This window comes from Macaca mulatta, chromosome 3, assembly GCF_049350105.2.
Source record: "Macaca mulatta isolate MMU2019108-1 chromosome 3, T2T-MMU8v2.0, whole genome shotgun sequence".
Taxonomy (NCBI): Eukaryota; Metazoa; Chordata; class Mammalia; order Primates; family Cercopithecidae; genus Macaca; species Macaca mulatta.
Window position 1 is genome coordinate 46,223,036 of NC_133408.1, and position 18,635 is coordinate 46,241,670.

The 18,635-nt window shown below is 48.1% G+C and overlaps 1 protein-coding gene and 1 long non-coding RNA gene across 6 annotated transcripts in view; both read left to right on the forward strand.

Moving 5' to 3' along the window:
• Positions 1-8,290, forward strand: part of TRRAP (transformation/transcription domain associated protein) — a 135,698-nt gene extending 127,408 nt beyond the window's left edge. For all 5 annotated transcript variants that reach the window (XM_077996187.1, XM_077996189.1, XM_077996190.1 and 2 more), the window contains 4 exons: positions 3,442-3,626; positions 6,113-6,316; positions 6,402-6,596; positions 7,128-8,290. In XM_077996187.1, coding sequence (XP_077852313.1) covers positions 3,442-3,626; positions 6,113-6,316; positions 6,402-6,596; positions 7,128-7,412 — 869 coding nt within the window. In that variant the 3' untranslated portion in view covers positions 7,413-8,290. The remainder of the gene's footprint in view (positions 1-3,441; positions 3,627-6,112; positions 6,317-6,401; positions 6,597-7,127) is intronic.
• A 1,166-nt stretch (positions 8,291-9,456) lies between these two features.
• LOC114676870 (uncharacterized) overlaps positions 9,457-18,635 on the forward strand; it is a 33,339-nt gene continuing 24,160 nt past the window's right edge. Inside the window, exon 1 of the long non-coding RNA XR_003727994.2 lies at positions 9,457-10,057. This is a non-coding gene — a long non-coding RNA (uncharacterized LOC114676870). The remainder of the gene's footprint in view (positions 10,058-18,635) is intronic.

Sequence of the window (18,635 nt, forward strand, 5' to 3'; positions counted from 1 at the left end):
GGCAAGCTTGTCCAATCTGCGGGCTCCATGCGGCCCAGGATGCCTTTGAATGTGGTTCAACACAAATTCGTCAACTTTCTTAGAACATTATGAGATTTCTTTTGCTTTTTTTAAAATCTTTTTTAGCTCATCACCTGTCGTTAGTGTCAGTGTATTTTATGTGTAGCCCAAGACAATTCTTCCGATGTGGCCCAGGGAAGCCAAAAGATTGGGCACCCCTGTTCTAAGGCCTTTTGCACTCTACAGAGTGGGCCCTTGGGGAGCCGGCGCCTGCCAGTGCGTGCTGCCGGTTTCGCTTCTCCCTGGAGCCTGGGGAACCCGGCCCAGCTGAGCCTGGGTGCCAGCGGGGCAGCACCTCGCGTCAGGTTTCCAGCGCACCTCGAGCTGCTTCAAACGCTGCACTCTGGGCCCTCCCTGAGTTTCCTTCCTGGGTGAAACACAGGACTCGGGAAAGTCTAGCTGCCCTGTTAAGGCCACAGAAATTGCCAGGGAGCACAAATAGCTGATAAGAAGCAACCTCTGAGGAAGTCTTTGTCACTGAGTTACCATGAGTGGCCCGATTGTACGGGCACATAGATGAGATGCTTGTGCTGTGATCCAGAGAAGAGAGCCACTTCATAACTTTTTAGCGTGCAGTCCCTGTAGTCGGGAGCCCGCCGCAGTGCACGTTACCTAGTCCTGTGTGGAACTTTCTTTTGCCACCTAAGCTGTGATCAGCCCCTTCTGACCTGAAATCTCTGATGCTTAAGTTTTGTATCTCAAAATAAGAAGATTTTAAAAATAAGCCTACAGAAAGCTCAAAATGCATCACAGAAAAACTGTGTGTTTTAACGTGTATATAACATGACCTGTAGTGTTGATCCCAGCTGTGGGTTATTGATTTATCTGCTTCCAAACGCTTGGTTGGCACGGAATGGCGGTCCTAATGTGTGTCCTGGAGTCATTTGGGGATTTCTTTTTTTTTTTCTTTTTTTTTTTTTTTTTTTTTTTTTTTGAGGCGGAGTCTCGCTCTGTCGCCCTGGCTGGAGTGCAGTGGCGCGATCTCGGCTCACTGCAAGCTCCGCCTCCCGGGTTCCTGCCATTCTCCTGCCTCAGCCTCCCGAGTAGCTGGGACTACAGGCGCCGCCACCACGCCCGGCTAATTTTTTTGTATTTCTTAGTAGAGACGGGGTTTCATTGTGTTAGCCAGGATGGTCTCGATCTCCTGACCTCGTGATCCGCCCGTCTCGGCCTCCCAAAGTGCTGGGATTACAGGCTTGAGCCACCGCGCCCGGCCTGGGGATTTCTTTATGGGTAAACGCCAAGACAGCAAGCCATCAGCTGTGGCTTAACTGACGTTAGAATCAGCCACTTGGTTCACAGAAGTCAGAATCATCCGTGTGCACCTCACGCGCCCCTGACTCCACGTCAGGGGTTACGGTGGCTGGGACACAGCGCCACTGGTTCCCTCTCTGGGCAGGCTGAATCTGCCATCTTCTGGAAACCTCTCAGCTCCCTCCAACCTTATTGCAACAAGATATCTGACTATTCCCTGAACCTAGTATCTTCATAAAGTATTATCTCATTTAATCCACAAACAACCCTATGGGGTAGGTAGTATTATCCCACTTTTGGAGGAGAAACTGCGCACGCAAGTCCAGTGCTGCTCCCCAAGGTGTCGTCACTGGGAAGGCAGGCTCTGGAGTGGTCGCCCAGCGCTCCTGCCACCTCCAGCTAGCTCAGACCAGAGTGGTTTCAGTGCAGTTTAGCATCCTGTCGGGCGGGTCGTAGATTAACTGCATCGCAGATAGCGAGTGGTGATTGGGAACAGAGTGCTGGTTGCCATGTATGGACAGGGATTCACACACTAATGGCGATTGGGAACAGAGTGCTGGTCACCATGTGTGGACAGGGATTCACACACTAATGGCGATTGGGAACAGTGCCGGTCGCCATGTGTGGACAGGGATTCACACACTAATGGCGATTGGGAACAGTGCCGGTCGCCATGTGTGGACAGGGATTCACACACTAATGGCGATTGGGAACAGAGTGCCGGTCGCCATGTGTGGACAGGGATTCACACACTAATGGCGATTGGGAACAGTGTGCCGGTCGCCATGTGTGGACAGGGATTCACACACTAATGGCGATTGGGAACAGTGCTGGTCGCCATGTGTGGACAGGGATTCACACACTAATGGCGATTGGGAACAGAGTGCTGGTCGCCATGTGTGGACAGGGATTTACACATTAATGGCAATGGATGATCAGGTTGATGCTGGATGCTTTCCTTATGTGGACAGAACACAGAAGATGATTTTCCTTCTTCTCCAAAGATGGGGCACAGCCATCCTAGGTGCTGAAAGGCAAGTTTGCGTCATTAGACAGCAGCTGTCTCAGAGCAGGAAGGCTGGACTCTTCCCATAGACTCTGATTAAGGAAAACCTCTGAGAGCGAACATTGGGCAGAGTCTGCTTATTCTTTTTTTTTTTTTGAAACGGAGTCTCACTCTGTCACCCAGGCTGGAGTGCAGTGGCGCAGTCTCAGTTCACTGCCACCTCCGCCTCCTGGGTTCAGGCAATTCTCCCGCCTCAGCCTTCTGAGTAGCTGGGACTACAGGTGTGCGCCACCATGCCTGGCTAATTTTTGTGTTTTTAGTAGAGATGGGGTTTTGCCATGTTGGCCAGGCTGGTCTCAAACTCCTGACCTCATGTGATCCACCTGCCTTGGCCTCCCAAAGTGCTGGGATTACAGGCGTGAGCCACCACGGCCAGCCATGTTTATTCTTATTTTTTAGACAGGGTCCTGCTCTGTCACCTGCAGCCCCCAACTCCTGGCTCAAGCGATTCTCCCATCTCAGCCTCCTGAGTAGCTGGGACTATAGGCTATCCTTTATATTTTGTTTTTTAAGATGTCTTTTTGCTTTTTGTTTTTTTTTTCCTTTGAGACGGAGTCTCGCTCTGTCACCAGGCTGTAGTGCTGTGGCACGATCTCGGCTCACTACAACCTCTGACTCCCTGGTTCAGGCCATTCTCCTGCCTCAGCCTCCTGAGTAGCTGGGATTACAGGCACCTGCCACCACGCCTGGCTAATTTTTGTATTTTTAGTAGAGATGGGGTTTCACCACGTTGGTCAGGATGGTCTCCATCTCCTGACCTCGTGATCCGCCCACCTCGGCCTCCCAAAGTGCTGGGATTACAGGCGTGAGCCACCGTGTCCAGCCAAGATGTCTTTTTAAGATTGCCTTCTAAAGCATTTCTGTTTGTGGACACAGGGTGACGATCAGCTCGTGCCGTCAGAGCCTCATGCCATCTGTTGGGTAAATGGATGGTGCATGACCACCGGGTTCTTCCAGCCAGCCCCCAAGGCACACAGCTGGGTCAGCTCTGCTCCCAGTGGAGCCAAGCACTGGCCTGCGGTCACCCTCAGCCTGCCCTGTTTTTCTTCCCCTCTCCCCAGTGCCCCGGGTTGTGGCGGTTTCCCCGCAGATGCGCCTCGTGGAGGACAACCCCTCTTCACTTTCCCTTGTGGAGATCTACAAGCAGCGCTGCGCCAAGAAGGGCATCGAGCACGACAACCCCATCTCCCGTTACTACGACCGGCTGGCTACGGTGCAGGCGCGGGGAACCCAAGCCAGCCACCAGGTAGCAGCGGGGCTGGGCGGGGGCCAAGCTGCCACCTGCAGCCCTCCTGCGTGTGGCGGTGCCTGGAGACAGGGGTGCTTAGAAGATGAGCGGGCATTTGTTGGGGGCCACCTCTGTCATTTAAAGTAACTATTAGACTCGTGAGATGGTAGAAATGAGACAGCTCTTGACCTTGGTGAGAGGACACTTGTCGTGAACGGTTTGTTATGACCGGACGCGGGTCAATCCTCGACCTTGGAAAAGCCCCTTGTCCTCTACTGTACTTACAAAGAAGCTCTGAAATTAGAATTTTGAAGTAAGTTTCTGGCAGTCTCACTTGGCAGCCACACCTGGTCTGAGGTGATGGGAGGCTGTTTACAGTCTTCATTCATCCACTTCATGTTGCTGTTCACCCGGTCTGCTGCTGGGGGCGTTAGGCGATGTGCGGCATGTGTGCTGTTTTCTAAAATACAAAAAGCGACAGACTCTGGAGTGCGTGGGGCCCAGCTGTTTCGGTTGCCTAAGCCAGGAGCATAGTGCCCACAGGAGTCTTGGGTGGCCCTGGCCTGCAGCCCCTCGGAGGTGCAGAGGCCCCTCCTTCACCTGCACGTTTTTGCCCTTGGTGGGAGGCAGGGCAGGCATGGGCTTTGGGTGAGGAGATTTTTGGAGGGTTGTGTGGAGCACCCAGGGGCAGCTGTCCCGGCCTCTCCCCGGGTGCCCCGTGGTCCTTTCTGTAGGTCCCAAGGAGGAGAGACCACAGAGGTGGATGCTGCGACCTTGCCCCGAGTCTCCCAGGGACTCATTCCAGTTCTCCGGGCTCCTGGAGGACTTAGTGTGATTGAGGAAGGTTGAGCCCATGGTGTCCTCTGTGGCCCAGGGCACAGCAGGGCCCAAGGTGTTCCAGGCTGCAGGGTCAGGTGCAGCCTCCAGCTCTGCAGGCAGAGGCATGGATCCCTGTTTCTGATCAGCCTCTGTTGACAGAGTGCATGGCCTCTCGTGGGAACTGACGCCAGGGCTTTTTTGTGGCACAGGCCATGGCCTGGTCATTCTGTGGACAATGGGCAGTTCTGAGGTATTTGCAGGAGAAGAATGGATTATATTCTTAAGGCAACATTAACTTTCGACAGCGTAGAAGCCAGTGACAAATACGTGCTGACCCCAGAGTCATCCTGTTTCTAAACAGCGTGAGTGTCCAACTGGGATGTTTGTTCCAGGTTAGCAGCTGTCAGGGCCTGTCGGCAGAGGGAGATGCCCACAGCACAGAGGAATCCAGCTTCAGAGCCACTTCCTCCTCTATGTGCCTCTTGTTTGTTTTGTTATTTATTCTACTCCTTCATTCTTCTCTCTTTTTCTCTTTTTTTGTTGAAATGGAGTTTTGCTCTTGTCGCCCAGGCTGGAGTGCAGTGGCATGATCTCGGCTCACCACAACCTCCGCCTCCTGGGTTCAAGCAATTCTCCTGCCTCAGCCTCCTGAGTAGCTGAGATTACAGGTGCCCGCCACCACGCCTGGCTAATTTTTGTATTTTTAGTAGAGACGGGGTTTCACCATGTTGACCAGGCTGGCCTCAAACTCCTGACCTTGTGATCTGCCCGCCTCGACCTCCCAAAGTGCTGGGATTACAGGCGTGAGCCACCATGCCCAGCCCAGCCTTTGTTTTTTTTTTTTTTTTTTTAATAAATTTTAAAAAAAGCTCCTCAGACTTGTAAGCCTTTAGTTCCTAGAGTTCTGACAAAGTTGATTTTGGTGGTTTTGCCAGCATTCTAACTGCTTCAGGAGCAGACTTTGGAAATCCTTTGCCATCTCAGAAGTGCTCCTTCCCATTTGACAGATGAGGAAACAAACTGCGTGTGTGGCCAGTGGCCTGCCTTGTTCTTCCCGGTGGAAGGCAAGAACTTTCTCACGACCTTTCTCACGTTCTGCCTCACGGCCATTCGGAGCACGTGGGTAGGACTTAGTCTGGAAGAGACCCTGTGCCTCTACCAGATGGTCGAACAGGAACTCCGTTAACTCAAGAAACTTTCTGAGTTGGTGATGTCTGCAATAGTCCATGAGTACGGAGTTCAGTCTCGAGTGTGTGTGTGGTTAGACCAGCTCCTTCAGTTTGTGAAATATTGGTCATTAGTATAAAGTCTTGGTTGGAAGTGGTGCTGCTGGTGTCCGGCTGTTGTGTTCTGTTAATTGGCCTGATACCTTCTGTGGTCAGCAAGGGTGGAAGTGTCAGATACTTGCCTGCATTCTTGTCAGGTATCGCATGTCAGGTAACTGCGGCTTTGGCGCAGACCAGCTGCGTTGGTGCTTTAGAGCAGACGGCGGCGAACCCTGGACGGAAGCAGCCATCTTGCGCCTCCTCACGTTCAGTCTCCTAACAATGCGCGTGTTAAATCTGTCACCAGAATTTACTCTCGGTGCTAAGTTAAAGAGGAATTGCAATTTGAGAGTTTTTCTTTTGCCAAAAAAAAAAAAATCAGTGAGTGAGATGGGAGTGTCACGGGGTGATGTGTTTCAGGTCCTCCGCGACATCCTCAAGGAGGTTCAGAGTAACATGGTGCCACGCAGCATGCTCAAGGAGTGGGCGCTGCACACCTTCCCCAACGCCACGGACTACTGGACGTTCCGGAAGATGTTCACCATCCAGCTGGCTCTGATAGGCTTCGCGGAATTCGTCCTGCATTTAAATAGACTCAACCCCGAGATGTTACAGATCGCTCAGGTAACCTGGTTTGAACCGCCAGATCCTCTCCTCGTGACGTTGCCTTTCTGCTGAAGTTCCTAAAGTGTCTCCTTCTGAAATTTAGGACACTGGCAAACTGAATGTTGCCTACTTTCGGTTTGACATAAACGACGCCACTGGAGACCTAGATGCCAACCGTCCTGTCCCGTTTCGACTCACGCCCAACATTTCTGAGTTTCTGACTACCATCGGTGTCTCCGGCCCGTTGACGGCATCCATGATTGCGGTTGCCCGGTGCTTCGCCCAGCCGAACTTTAAGGTGGGTCTCCACGTCGTCCTATCATGGGCACAGGCTGGGGCCACTCAGATGCCCACGCGCCACGGCCTTGCAGGAGCTGCTGATCTGCCTCACGGGCTCTGCGTTCTCCACAGTGGCCGGCACCCGTGTTACGTCCTTTGCTGTGCGGGCAAGGGATGGTTTTCTCTTTGGTTCACTCTCGTCTGTAGTGCTTGGAATGGGCCTGCTGGACACTGGGCAGACGCTGGAAGGCGTCAAGTGAACAAATAAAAAGATCGGGCCCCAGTCGCAGCATGGCTGCCTTTGCCGTCCGGGTCTGTGCTGCCCAACACGGAGGCTTTCTGGCTGCTGCTCCAAGTGGAGGAAGGGGTTTGTCCCTCAGCGGCTTCCCCAGCCCATCCTGAGAGCACACAGCCTGGCCTGGTGCTGAGGCTTGACGGGCCCTCGGTGGCCCTGGGCGGCCACTGTGGTTGAGTCCCACCGTGTTAGGAAGCTGCCCCTCTGGGCTGTTCTTGGTTAAACACACGTCCTCTCGTTCTCTCCCTCACGCAGGTGGACGGCATTCTGAAAACAGTTCTCCGGGATGAGATCATTGCTTGGCACAAAAAAACGCAGGAGGACACGTCCTCTCCTCTCTCGGCCGCCGGGCAACCGGAGAACATGGACAGCCAGCAACTGGTGTCCCTGGTTCAGAAAGCCGTCACCGCCATCATGACCCGCCTGCACAACCTCGCCCAGTTCGAAGGCGGGGAAAGCAAGGTGAACACCCTGGTGGCCGCAGCGAACAGCCTGGACAATCTGTGCCGCATGGACCCCGCCTGGCACCCCTGGCTGTGACCGCGGCCGCCACGGCCACCCGCAATGTGAAGGGCGCCCCGGGCTCTGAGCCCGCAGCTTATACGACTTGTCCCTGCCTCGTTCCTTTTATTCTCAGAAGCCCCGTGGTTCCACTGGGTTGCAGTTATTTTCCTGGTAGTTGGTGTGTGAGAGGGAGAATTTAGTTTTAGAGGAAGCTGAACTATGACGACGCTGGGCGAGGCGGTTAGAAATGGCAGAGCTGAAACTTCCTGCAAGCTTTTAAAATAATCTTTTAAGAAACCAGGATTCTCCGGTCTGGAATTTCTGGGTGAGCCCTTTTTTTATGGTGTCCTCTGTCTGTGAACGTACAGGCGGGACTGTGCGAACCGCTCCTTACCATCCATTTTTAACTCTTTCGGAAATAACACCTCACAGCAGCTTCCTGCTTTTGTACAGACCTTTGTAACAAGTGTACAGAAAACCCGTTTGGTTTGAGAAACAGATGATGAACCCATCGTGCTGGTTGTTCTCTGAGCACAAACTTTTAGGCTGTACGCAGCCAGCCTTGGGAGTCTCGTTGAGTGTCCGGCGTGGATCCACAGGGCCAGATCACCCTGCAGGAGCGCCACACGCATCCACTTTGGATTCGGCGGGTGAAGACAGAACTCTGAGAGTCTGCAGGCGGCTCCTGTGCTTTTTATTTCCGGCTCTTCGGATGTCTTCTAGACATTTACTATCATTGCACCTGAATAAAAAATCACTTTTACCTTCCTAATTTAAAAAGACAAAACAGAAATGTACGTTCCTTCGCTACCTTTAGTCTTTCTGTTCACATTTTTATAAATCTGAACATTGAGAATGTTCTATCTAAATTTGTACAGTGTGATTTTTTTTAGAATAAATATTTTATAAAAGGGTTTATTGTCCCTTATTTATGTTAAAATGCTTGTTCCCATGAGGGGTTTGTTTCTTCCCTCTCGGTGTCCCTCAGCCCCTTGGGAACCAGAGGCCCCAGAGACAGTGTGGGCTCCTCAGCGTAGCCTCTTGGTGACAGCGTGCGCTGCCTGGCAGGTACTGTGCTGCTGTGATCACAGGGGACGTCATGACATGGCACGTGGGAAGCCAGTTCAGAGCATATTCTGTCAAGGCGACGAGGAATGGCCCGACCTCAGCAGCGGGCTGGCGTGCCAGACTCTTGGAGCCCTCGGCTGTGTTCATGTGTTTCAAGACTGCTGCCATGTAACGTGTGTGGAGTGTGCCCGAAGCATGCCCGGAGGCTCAGCATGAAGCACTCTGTGCCCATCTCTACCTCCTCATTGTCCTTCATCCAATGTGTACTGTGGGCCAGGCCTGCCCTCGTGTGGGAGGGACGGTCCCCAAGGAGCACACACCATGACGTCAGAAATAGCAGGGCGGAGGGATGGGGTTGCCGCTCCAGGGCTAACATGATGGGCCCTGAATTGGAAAGGACTTGCCTGTTAGGAAGTGTTAAGTCTTTTCGAGGAAGACGGCCCTTTACAGGACCCAGGGGATGGGGGTAGCATGGAGCCCTCTCTGGGCCTCTGCCCCAGACCACAGAACCTTCTCCAGCTCTTGACTCTCCTTGCCTTTCATTTATCCTCCATCGTTCCAGGCTACCACGGAGGTGAGTTTACCCAAATCCCACCGCAGGGTCAAATGAAAGGGCCTTGACAAGATGTCCCTGGGCAGCTTGAGATTACAGTTGTGTTGCTGGGTTATGGTCTGGGTGCGGACTGGTTTACAGTAGGTGGTACTGGCTGGGTTATGGTCTGGGTGCGGACTGGTTTGCAGTGGGTGGTACTGGCAGCTGTCATCAAGGTCTCTGTGCTGGGCTGCAGCCCTCAGCCCAGAGGGGCACTTCCCCACTTTATAGAGCGGGGGTTTCCAGCTCAGAGAAGGTGAGAAGCTTGTCCAAGGCCTGGAGAAACTGGGAGGGAAGCCCGTCCAGCCTGATTCGAAGCTCCCATGCTGCTCCTGGGCCACAGGTCAAGGCCGAGGGGCTGGCTTTTGCCAGTCTGACCGGACTCAAGTTACTTCCCAGTTCCTTGCAGAGAGCTGTCTTTGTGAGACGGTGTCTCGGGTCCTGGAAAGATGGGAGCAGTGCTTTGCAAATGAGGAGTGATTGCGTGCTCATCTGGCAGCTGGTTGGTGTCCTGCGGGCGTCAGGCCTGAGCGGGGACCATGCTCCTCCCATCGTCCTCACTGCGTGTGACGAGGCCTAGGCCACTGTGTGAGTCGTCTTGCGCTCCATGAAGCCTGGTATCTGTGCAGATGTGTGGGTGGCGTTAGGGTTGGGGGACATTTCTTTCACACTGGAGAACAGGAGTCTGGAGCTGGTGCTATTGGTGAGGAGGAGGCCCAGCCCGCTGCGAGGCTCACCCACACTGTTCCCCTGGTTGTTGGGAAAACCAACCTTGGAGTGGTCAAGGCAGGAGATAGCCCCTCCCCGGTGAAAGTCCGGCATCTCGTGAGCGCCATGTGGAAAGATCAAGGACCTGGAGTCTGGAGCCCTTCAGGCAGCAGCTCAGTGACCATGAACCTCAGCTCTGTCGACCCCAGCACAGCATTGCTGGGAGCTGTGCCTGGGAGGCTGCCGGCTCCAGAGTGAGGAGGGTCCAGAACACGCAGACAATATGCCCTGTTTCTCCAAACACCATTTCAAGGTAAGTGCTAGGACTAGACTTCTTTTTATTCTTGTGGTAAGATATGTATAACATCAAATTTACCATTTTGATGAATTTTAAGTGCACAGTTGAGTGGCATTATGTACCTTCGTCGTTGTACAGCAATCACCAGCATCCACCTCCAGAACTTTTACATCTTGTTATCTGGAAAAATCTGTCCTCATTAAATACTCACTCCCCATCAGCCCTTCCCCCCACCCCTGTCAACTACCATTCTACTTTCTGTCTCTGTGAATTTGATGACTCTTAAGGACCTCATAGAAGTGGAATCATGCAATATTTGTCCTTTTCTGACTGGTTTTTGTTTGTTTTGGTTTTGAGACGTAGTTTTGCTCTTGTCGCCCAGGCTGGAGTGCAGTGGCACGAACTCAGCTCACCGCAACCTCCGCCTCCCGGGTTCAAGCAATTCTCCTGCCTCAGCCTCCCGAGTAGCTGGGATTACAGGCACCCACCACCACACCCAGCTAATTTTTGTATTTTTAGTAGAGATGGGGTTTCATCATGTTGGCCAGGCTGGTCTTGAACTCCTGACCTCAGGCGATCCACCCACTTTGGCCTCCCAAAGTGCTGGGCTTATAGACATCAGCCCTGGCGCCAAAAGGCACCTGGCGTTTTGTGACTGTTTTATTTCGCTTAGCGTAATGACCTCAGTGTTCATCCACGCTGCAGCGTGTCAGACTCTCCTTCCTTTTTAAGGCTGAATTGCATTTCGTTGCCTGTGTAGACATTTTGTCCATTCATTTATCTGCTGATGGGTACTTGGCGTCTCTCTCTTTTGTCCACTATGAATAACGCTCCTATGAACGTAGGCATACAAATATGTGTTCAATTTCCTACTTTTAGTTCTTTGGTTATCTACCCAGAAGTAGACTTGCTGGATCATATAGGAATTCTATCTTTAATTATTTGAGGAGCGGCCATGCTGTTTTCCATAGCAGCTGTGTCATTTTACGTTCCCACCAGCAAGAGGTAAGGTTTTCTCTGTCTTCACATTCTGGCCAGCTCTTGTGATGTTCTGTTTTTTCGTTTTTGTTTTATGACATCCATCGTAATGGGCATGGAGTGGTACTTCACTGTGGTTTTGACTTGCATTGCCCTGGTGATGAGGAAAGTTGAGCAGCTTTTCATAGGCTTGTGAGCCAGTCATATATCTTCTTTGGAGATGCGTCAGTTCTAGTCCTTTACCCGTTTTTCGATTGAGTTGTTTTTGTTGTTGAGTTGCAGTTCTTTATATCGTCTGGATGGGAATCCCTTGGAGATAGATGGTTTACAAATAATTTCTCATATCGTGTGAGTTGCCTTTTCACTCTGTTGATAGTGTCATTTGATGCACAAAAGTTTTTAATTTTGATGCAGTTCAATTTGTTTTTCTTTTTGTTGCCTGTGCCTTTCATGTAATATCAAAACACCATTGCCAAAGCTAATCTCATGAAGCTTTTTCCCTAGGAGGTCTTCTAAGAGTTTTATAGTTTTCACACTCACTTTAGATCTCTGGTCCACTTGGAAGGTAATTTGTGTATATGCTCTAAGCTAAGGGCCCAGCTGAGTTCTTTTGCTTGTGGATATCCAGCATCCCCAACGTAATTTTGTTGAGAAGACGATCGTGTTGGAAAGGGTCTTGGCACCCAAAACTCAGCTGACGCATAGAGTGTGGAGAGCTGATTTCCGGGCTGTCTGTTCTGTTCAGTCTGTCTCCGTGTCTGTCTTTATGCCACCACTACAGTGTTTTGCTTACTGTGGCTTTTTAGTCAGATTTGAAACCAGGAAGTGTAAATTCTCTGAGTTTGTGCTTCTTTTTCAAGATTGTTTTGGATTTGGGGTCCCCTGCAATTTCATACAAATTTGAGGATGTATTTTTCTGTTTTGGATTTGGGGTCCCCTGCAATTTCATACAAATTTGAGGATGTATTTTTCTGTTTCTGCTAAAATGTTGGGATTTTGTTTTGTTTTGTTTTGTTTTTGAGACGGAGTCTTGCTCTGTTGCCCAGGCTGGAGTGCAGTGGCACCATCTCGGCTCAGTGCAGCCTTCACCTCCGGGGTTCAAGCGATTCTCCTGCCTCAGCCTCCCAAGTAGCTGGGATTACAGGCGCCCGCCACCATGCCCAGCTAATTTTTGTATTTTTAGTAGAGATGGGGTTTCACCACATTGGCCAAGCTGGTCTCGAACTCGTGACCTCAGGTGATCCATCCGCCTCAGCCTCCCAAAATACTGGGATTATAGGCGTGAGCCAGTGCACCTGGCCCAATGTTGGGATTTTGATAGTGATTGTATTACATCTGTAGATCACTTTGAGTAGTAATGACATCTTAACAATATTTTGGCCAGGTGTGTTGGCTCACACCTATAATCTCAGCACTTTTGGGAGGCCGAGGCAGGAGGATTGCTCGAGGCCAGGAGCTTGAGACCAGCCTGGGCAACACAGCGAGACCTCATCTCTGCCAAAAATATAAAAAATTAGCTGGGTGTGTTGGTGTGTGCTTGTAGTCACGGCTACATGGTAGGCTGAGCCAGGAGGATCACTTGAGTGCAGAAGTTGGAGGCTGCAGTGAGCTATGATTGTAGCACTGCACTCCAGCTTGGATGGGAGAACATCTTAAAAAAAATAAAAAATATAAAATACAATATTATGTCTTTTATTCCATAAGCTTGGAATGTCTATTTATTTGTCTTCTATAATTTTTTTTTTTTTTTTGAGGTGGAGTCTCACTTTGTCCCCCGGGCTGGATTGCAGTGGCATGATCTCGGCTCACTACAAGCTCCGCCTCCTGAGTTCACGCCATTCTCCTGCCTCAGCCTCCCGAGTAACTGGGACTACAGGCATCTGCCACCACGCCCGGCTAATTTTATATTTTTAGTAGAGACGGGGTTTCACCACGTTGGCCAAGCTGGTCTCGATCTCCTGACCTCGTGATCCACCCGTCTCGGCCTCCCAAAGTGCTGGGATTACAGGCATGAGCCACCGCACGCAGCTTGTCTTCTATAATTTCTTTAATCAGTGATTTATGGTTTCTAATATACAAGTATTTGACTTCATTGGTTAAGTATGTACCTGTTTATTCTTTGTAATGCTGCTGTAAATGGAATTGTTTTCTTAAATTCCTCTTTGGATTATATATTGTTAGTGTATAGAAACACAGCTGATTTTTGTATGTTGATTTTTGTATCCTACAATTTTGCTGAATATATTTATTCTAATACTTTGTTTTCTTTAGGCTTTTCTATAATCATGTCATGTGTAAACAGGTAATTTTACCTCTTCCTTTCCAATTTGGATTTTTTCCCCCTTTTGCCTAATTGTTCTGGCTAGAATTTCCACTACTGTGTTGAGTATAAGTGGCAAAAAAAAAAAAACGGTCACCTTTGTCTCATTCCTTATCTTAGAGGAAGCCCTATCAGTCTTTCACCATTGAATGTGATCTTAGCTGTGGGTTTTGCATAATGGCCTTTATTATATTGAGGTGTTTTCCTTCTATTCCTAGTTTGCTGGAAGTTTTTATCTGAAAAGGTGATAAATCTTGTCAAATGCTTTTCTGAATCAGTTAAAATGATTTTGTGGTTTTTCCTCTTTATCCTGTTCATTTGTTGACTCATCCTTGCACATCCCAGGAATCAATCCCAATTTATCATGGTATGTAGTCCTTTTAATATGCTGTTGGATTTGGTTTGCTGGTATTTTGTTGAACATCTCTGCATCAGTATTCATCAGGGCTGTTAGTTTGTGGTTTTCTCTTGGTGCCTGGCGTTGGTATTAGGGTAATATTCAAGTTCATGTTATAAAGCCAGTACTTGATCCTGCATCCTAGTTCTGCTCTCAACAAACTCATCCTGCCTCTTGAGAGCACAGACATGGGAAAAAAATCGGTACACACAAAAAATATGTACACACATGTATCTGTATACAATCATCAGGTAAAATCCAGAAGACAAGGATGCTATGGCTGCCTGAGGGAACTGCAGTGCTGATGGTGGTGGAAGGGAAGATGAAGGAGCAAACGAGAAAGTTTCCTAAGAGCATGTTTTTAAAAAGTCTTTGGCTGGGCGCGGTGGCCCACGCCTGTAATCCCAGCACTTTCAGAGGCCAAGGCGGGCAGATCACCTGAGGTCAGGAGTTCAAGACCATCCTGGCCAACATGGTGACAACCCCCTCTACTAAAAATACAAAAATTAGCCAAGAGTTGTGGCAGGCGCCCAGCTACTCGGGAGGCTGAAGCAGGAGAATGGATTGAATGCAAGAGGCAGAGGTTGCAGTGAGCCAAGACTATGTCATTTGCACTCCAGCCTGGGCAACAAGAGCAAAACTTGGTCACAGAAAACAAACAAACAAAAAAAAGTGATCAAGATAGTAGACACGGTAGATGTGGGCACACAGATAGGTTTACCAACTTGGTTAAAGCCCCAACTACCTGGTGATAACACTGAGATCAAAACCTGAAAAGATTCCGACTTTTGACAGTAGAATATGCCCCAACAAGCCAGACACACGTTCCCTAACTTAGAGTGCTGCATCCTCTCACAGACGTCAGAGTGCAGGACTGTGTCTGCTGGCTGAGCTCACAGACACACACTGCGTTCTAGTGACTGTGCCAGGGTGGGAAATAAAAACAGATATAAGAGTGACATCCAGCAAGGGGACAGAAGAGGAAGGAATCTCTCTTCGCACCAAGACAAAAATTGGAGTGGCAGAATCTGTCTGAGATAACTGTTTTTGGAACTGTGGAGTCTAATTTGAATGCTTGCAACTCCCAAGGAAAATCTTGGCTGGTAAGTTGCAGTTAATTTTGGTCAATTTCGGCCTTTAGGATATTAGGGTCTCCCCAGCCTGAGTCTTGTGGTAGGTAGCCATACCCATGTTCCTGGCATGACTTCCTGGAGACGGGGTGGAAAGTAAGGATCTTGGCCTCCACATATCAAGGTTCAGTGTTTTGATTGCAGAAATGCAGACATAGGGGTGGGCAGCCATTGTTGCATTCCCCACTGGCTGAAGTGGCTTCCACAGGATTTAAGGGAACAGCCTGAGCTGTTGTTTTTCTTCTTACCTGTTTTTCCACTTGGGGTGCCAGACTTAAGGATTAGGATATTGGAAAGCACGTGTGTGGACAACTTACTTGGGCCTCCTGCCAACAGCCAGTAAGATGCCAGGTCCCTCAGTCACAAAGCCACATGAAAATAAATTCAGCCAGCAGCCTGGAGGAGCCTGCAAGAAGATTCTCCTTGGTTGAGCCAAGAGATGAGAATACAGTCTGGCTGACTCCTTGATCGCAGCCTTGTGAGTCCCTGAGCAGAGCATTCAAATCAACTGTGAAATAAACATGTATAATACAGGGCAATTTAGAAAGCCACTCCACATACCTAGAGAAATACGCAGGCTCAGAAGAGACCTGGGAAGACTTTTTAAGCTTTTACATCAAGCTGATCCAGAGATACCCTCAACAGTTGATATGGGGAGACAAGAGTAAATGCTCGGGGCTGGGGGGTGGGAAGGAGAATCTGATTTCCAGAGTTACAAGATTCAAATGTCCAGTTTTCAACAAGAAACTATCACAAGACCCTCAAAGAAATAGAAAAGTAAGGCACGTTCAAAGAAACAAATCAACAGAAACCATCATCACTGAGGAAGCTCTGACAGCAGACTTACTAGACAATAACTTTAAAACAACTGTTTGAAAGATGCTGAAGGAGCTAAAGGAAAACAAAGACAGGAGAACAGTATATGAACAAAATGAGAATATCATAAAAGAAATAGAAATTTTAAAAAGGAAACAAATTCTGGAACTAAAAAGTACAATAACTGAAATGAAAAATGTCCTAAAGGGTTCAAAATATTTAAGCAGGTAGAAGAACCATTCAATGAACCTGAAGATAGGGCAATTGAAACTATTGAATCTGAGGAATCAAAAGAAAAAAAAAATGAAGAAAAGTAAATGAAAACCTAAGGAACCTACCTATGGAACGCCATAAATGAGACCAGAAGTAGAGAGGCAAGGGAAGAAAGTATATTTAAAGAAAGTTGAACAGAAAACTGCTCATATTTGATAAAAAGACATGTATCTACAAACCCAAGAAGCGTAACAAACTCCGGATAGGATAAGCTCAAGGAAATACACACCAAGACACTTCATTGAAGACAAAAGAAAACCTTGAAAGCAGCAAGAGAGAAGTAATTTATCACATACAAGAGATTCTCAAGATTATCAGCATATTTTTCATCAGAAACTTTGGGTATCAGAAGGGAATGGGCTTATATATTAAAACTGCTGAAAGAAAGAAAACCTGTTAGAATTCTGTATCTAACAACTGTCTTTCAGAAATGAGGAAGAAATTAATACTTTCCCAGATAAAAGCTGAGGGAGTTCATTATCATTCTTTGCAAGAAATGCTAGAAGGGGTCTTTCAGGTTGAAACGCTGAACAATAAACTTCTTTAAAAGAACACTAAGCATCTTACAACTTGAAGTTGTAAGAACTATAGATCTCCAGTAAATGTAAATACATAGACAATTACAAAATCTAGTATATTCTAATGATGGTTTGTAACTCTACTTTTTATTTCTACATGATTAAAAAGGTCCATTAACGACTGCTAATATTGGGTGCATAATGTATAAGGATGTAATTTGTGATGTCAATAACAGTAAGGAAAACAGAGCAGTACAGGAGCAGAGTTTTGTATGTTACTCAAATTAGGTTGATATAAATTCAGTTTAGGTTGTTGTAATGTTAGGATGTCAAGTGTAATCCCCATGTCACTATAAAAAATGAACCAAACACAGAAGGCAGTAATGGAGGAAATAAGGAACCAAAAAAAAAAAAAAAAAAAAAAGTTTAAATGGCAGAAGTAACTCCCTTCTTATCAGTAAGTACTTTCAGTGTAAAATGGATTGAATTCTCCAATCAAGAGAGATTGGAGATGGCAGACCAGGAAGCTCCAGGCCCACATTTCCCCGAGGAAACATTGAGGGGAAAAAAAAAAAAAAAAAAAACAACTGGGCACTCACTAGGAGCTCTGGAAACCAGCCCAAGGTCTATAGCAACCAGGTGAACACCCAGTCAAGAAAAACCCACATTCAAAATAGTTTTTATGTCATTTGTATTTGCCCTTCCCCCATCCCTCTCTGGCACACAACTGTGTGTTTCGGAGGAAGCAGCCCAGTTTCCAGTGTCTTCCCTTGCACTGGAAGGAGCAGAGCAGAACTGATTTGCAGTGTTCGGCCATCTTTGGGCTGCCCGAAGGGCTGGTTTCTATGTCATCTGACTCAGAGGTGAAGCGGGAAGGCGGCCCAGTTCACATCTCAGGCCGGCAAGAGCCATGGGAGGCAGTGGCAGGCACGACATGTAAAAGCTGCCGGGGGACCACAGTGGATACCTGGGGCAAGAGATTATGGGCACAAAATATAAGAGGACATCTTGTTCCTAAGAAGCAGCTGGGTGAAGACCTTTTGAGAAATTAAGACTTTTTTTTTTTTTTTTTTTTTTTTTTTGAGACGGAGTCTTGCTCTGTCGCCCAGGCTGGAGTGCAGTGGCCGGATCTCAGCTCACTGCAAGCTCCGCCTCCCGGGTTTACGTCATTCTCCTGCCTCAGCCTCCCGAGTAGCTGGGACTACAGGCGCCCGCCACCTCGCCTGGCTAGTTTTTTTGTATTTTTTAGTAGAGACAGGGTTGAAATTAAGACTTTTAAAAGCAGCCATGTGTATGGTATAAGCCAAAGAAAAACAGAGGCCCCTAAAAGATCTGAGATGACCTTAAGCTGTCACCTCAAGCTGATACCAGGTATTAGGATATGCCCTCTGAATTAGTGAAGCTTTTCCCCACCACTCTTCAAAGACTGGAATAGATGACTGCTTTTGCGAATGCCCAGTTTAAAAACACACACACACACACACACACAAGGATACAAAGAAAGGGGAAAACATGTCCCATTCATAGGAACAAAATGTATCTCTAGAAACCATCCCTGAAGAAACCAAGGGATCAGACTTGTTAGAAAAGACTTTAAAACAGTTGTCTTGAATATGCTCAGAGATCTATGGGAGAACATGAGAAAGGCCTAAAGGAGATCAGGATAGTGATGTATGAACAAAACGAGAATATCAACCAAAAACAGAAATTATTTAAACCAAATTCTGGCGCTGAAAAATACAATAAATGAATTGAAGTATTCAATACAATGGTTCAGCAGCAGACTCAAACAGGCAAAAGAATCAGAGACCTTAGAAAATGGATCATTTGAAATCACTGAATTGGAGGAGCAAAAAAAAAAAAAAAAAAAAATTAAGAGAGCCCAAGGGATTTTTAGGACACATCAAGGTGTCCAGTTTAGGAAGTTCCAGAAAGAGAAGAGAGACAGGAAGAGGACAGAGCTTATTTGAAAAAAATAATGGACAAAACTTTCCCAAATTGGAAGAAAGAAATGGATATACAAATTTAGGAACCTCGACAAATTTCAACTAGGATAAACCCAGAGAGACTCACAGCAAAGGTGAAGGGTGAAATAGCTCCATTATAAAAGTAGGAAGCTTCAATACCTCACTTTTTTTTTTGAGATGGAGTCTTGCTCTGT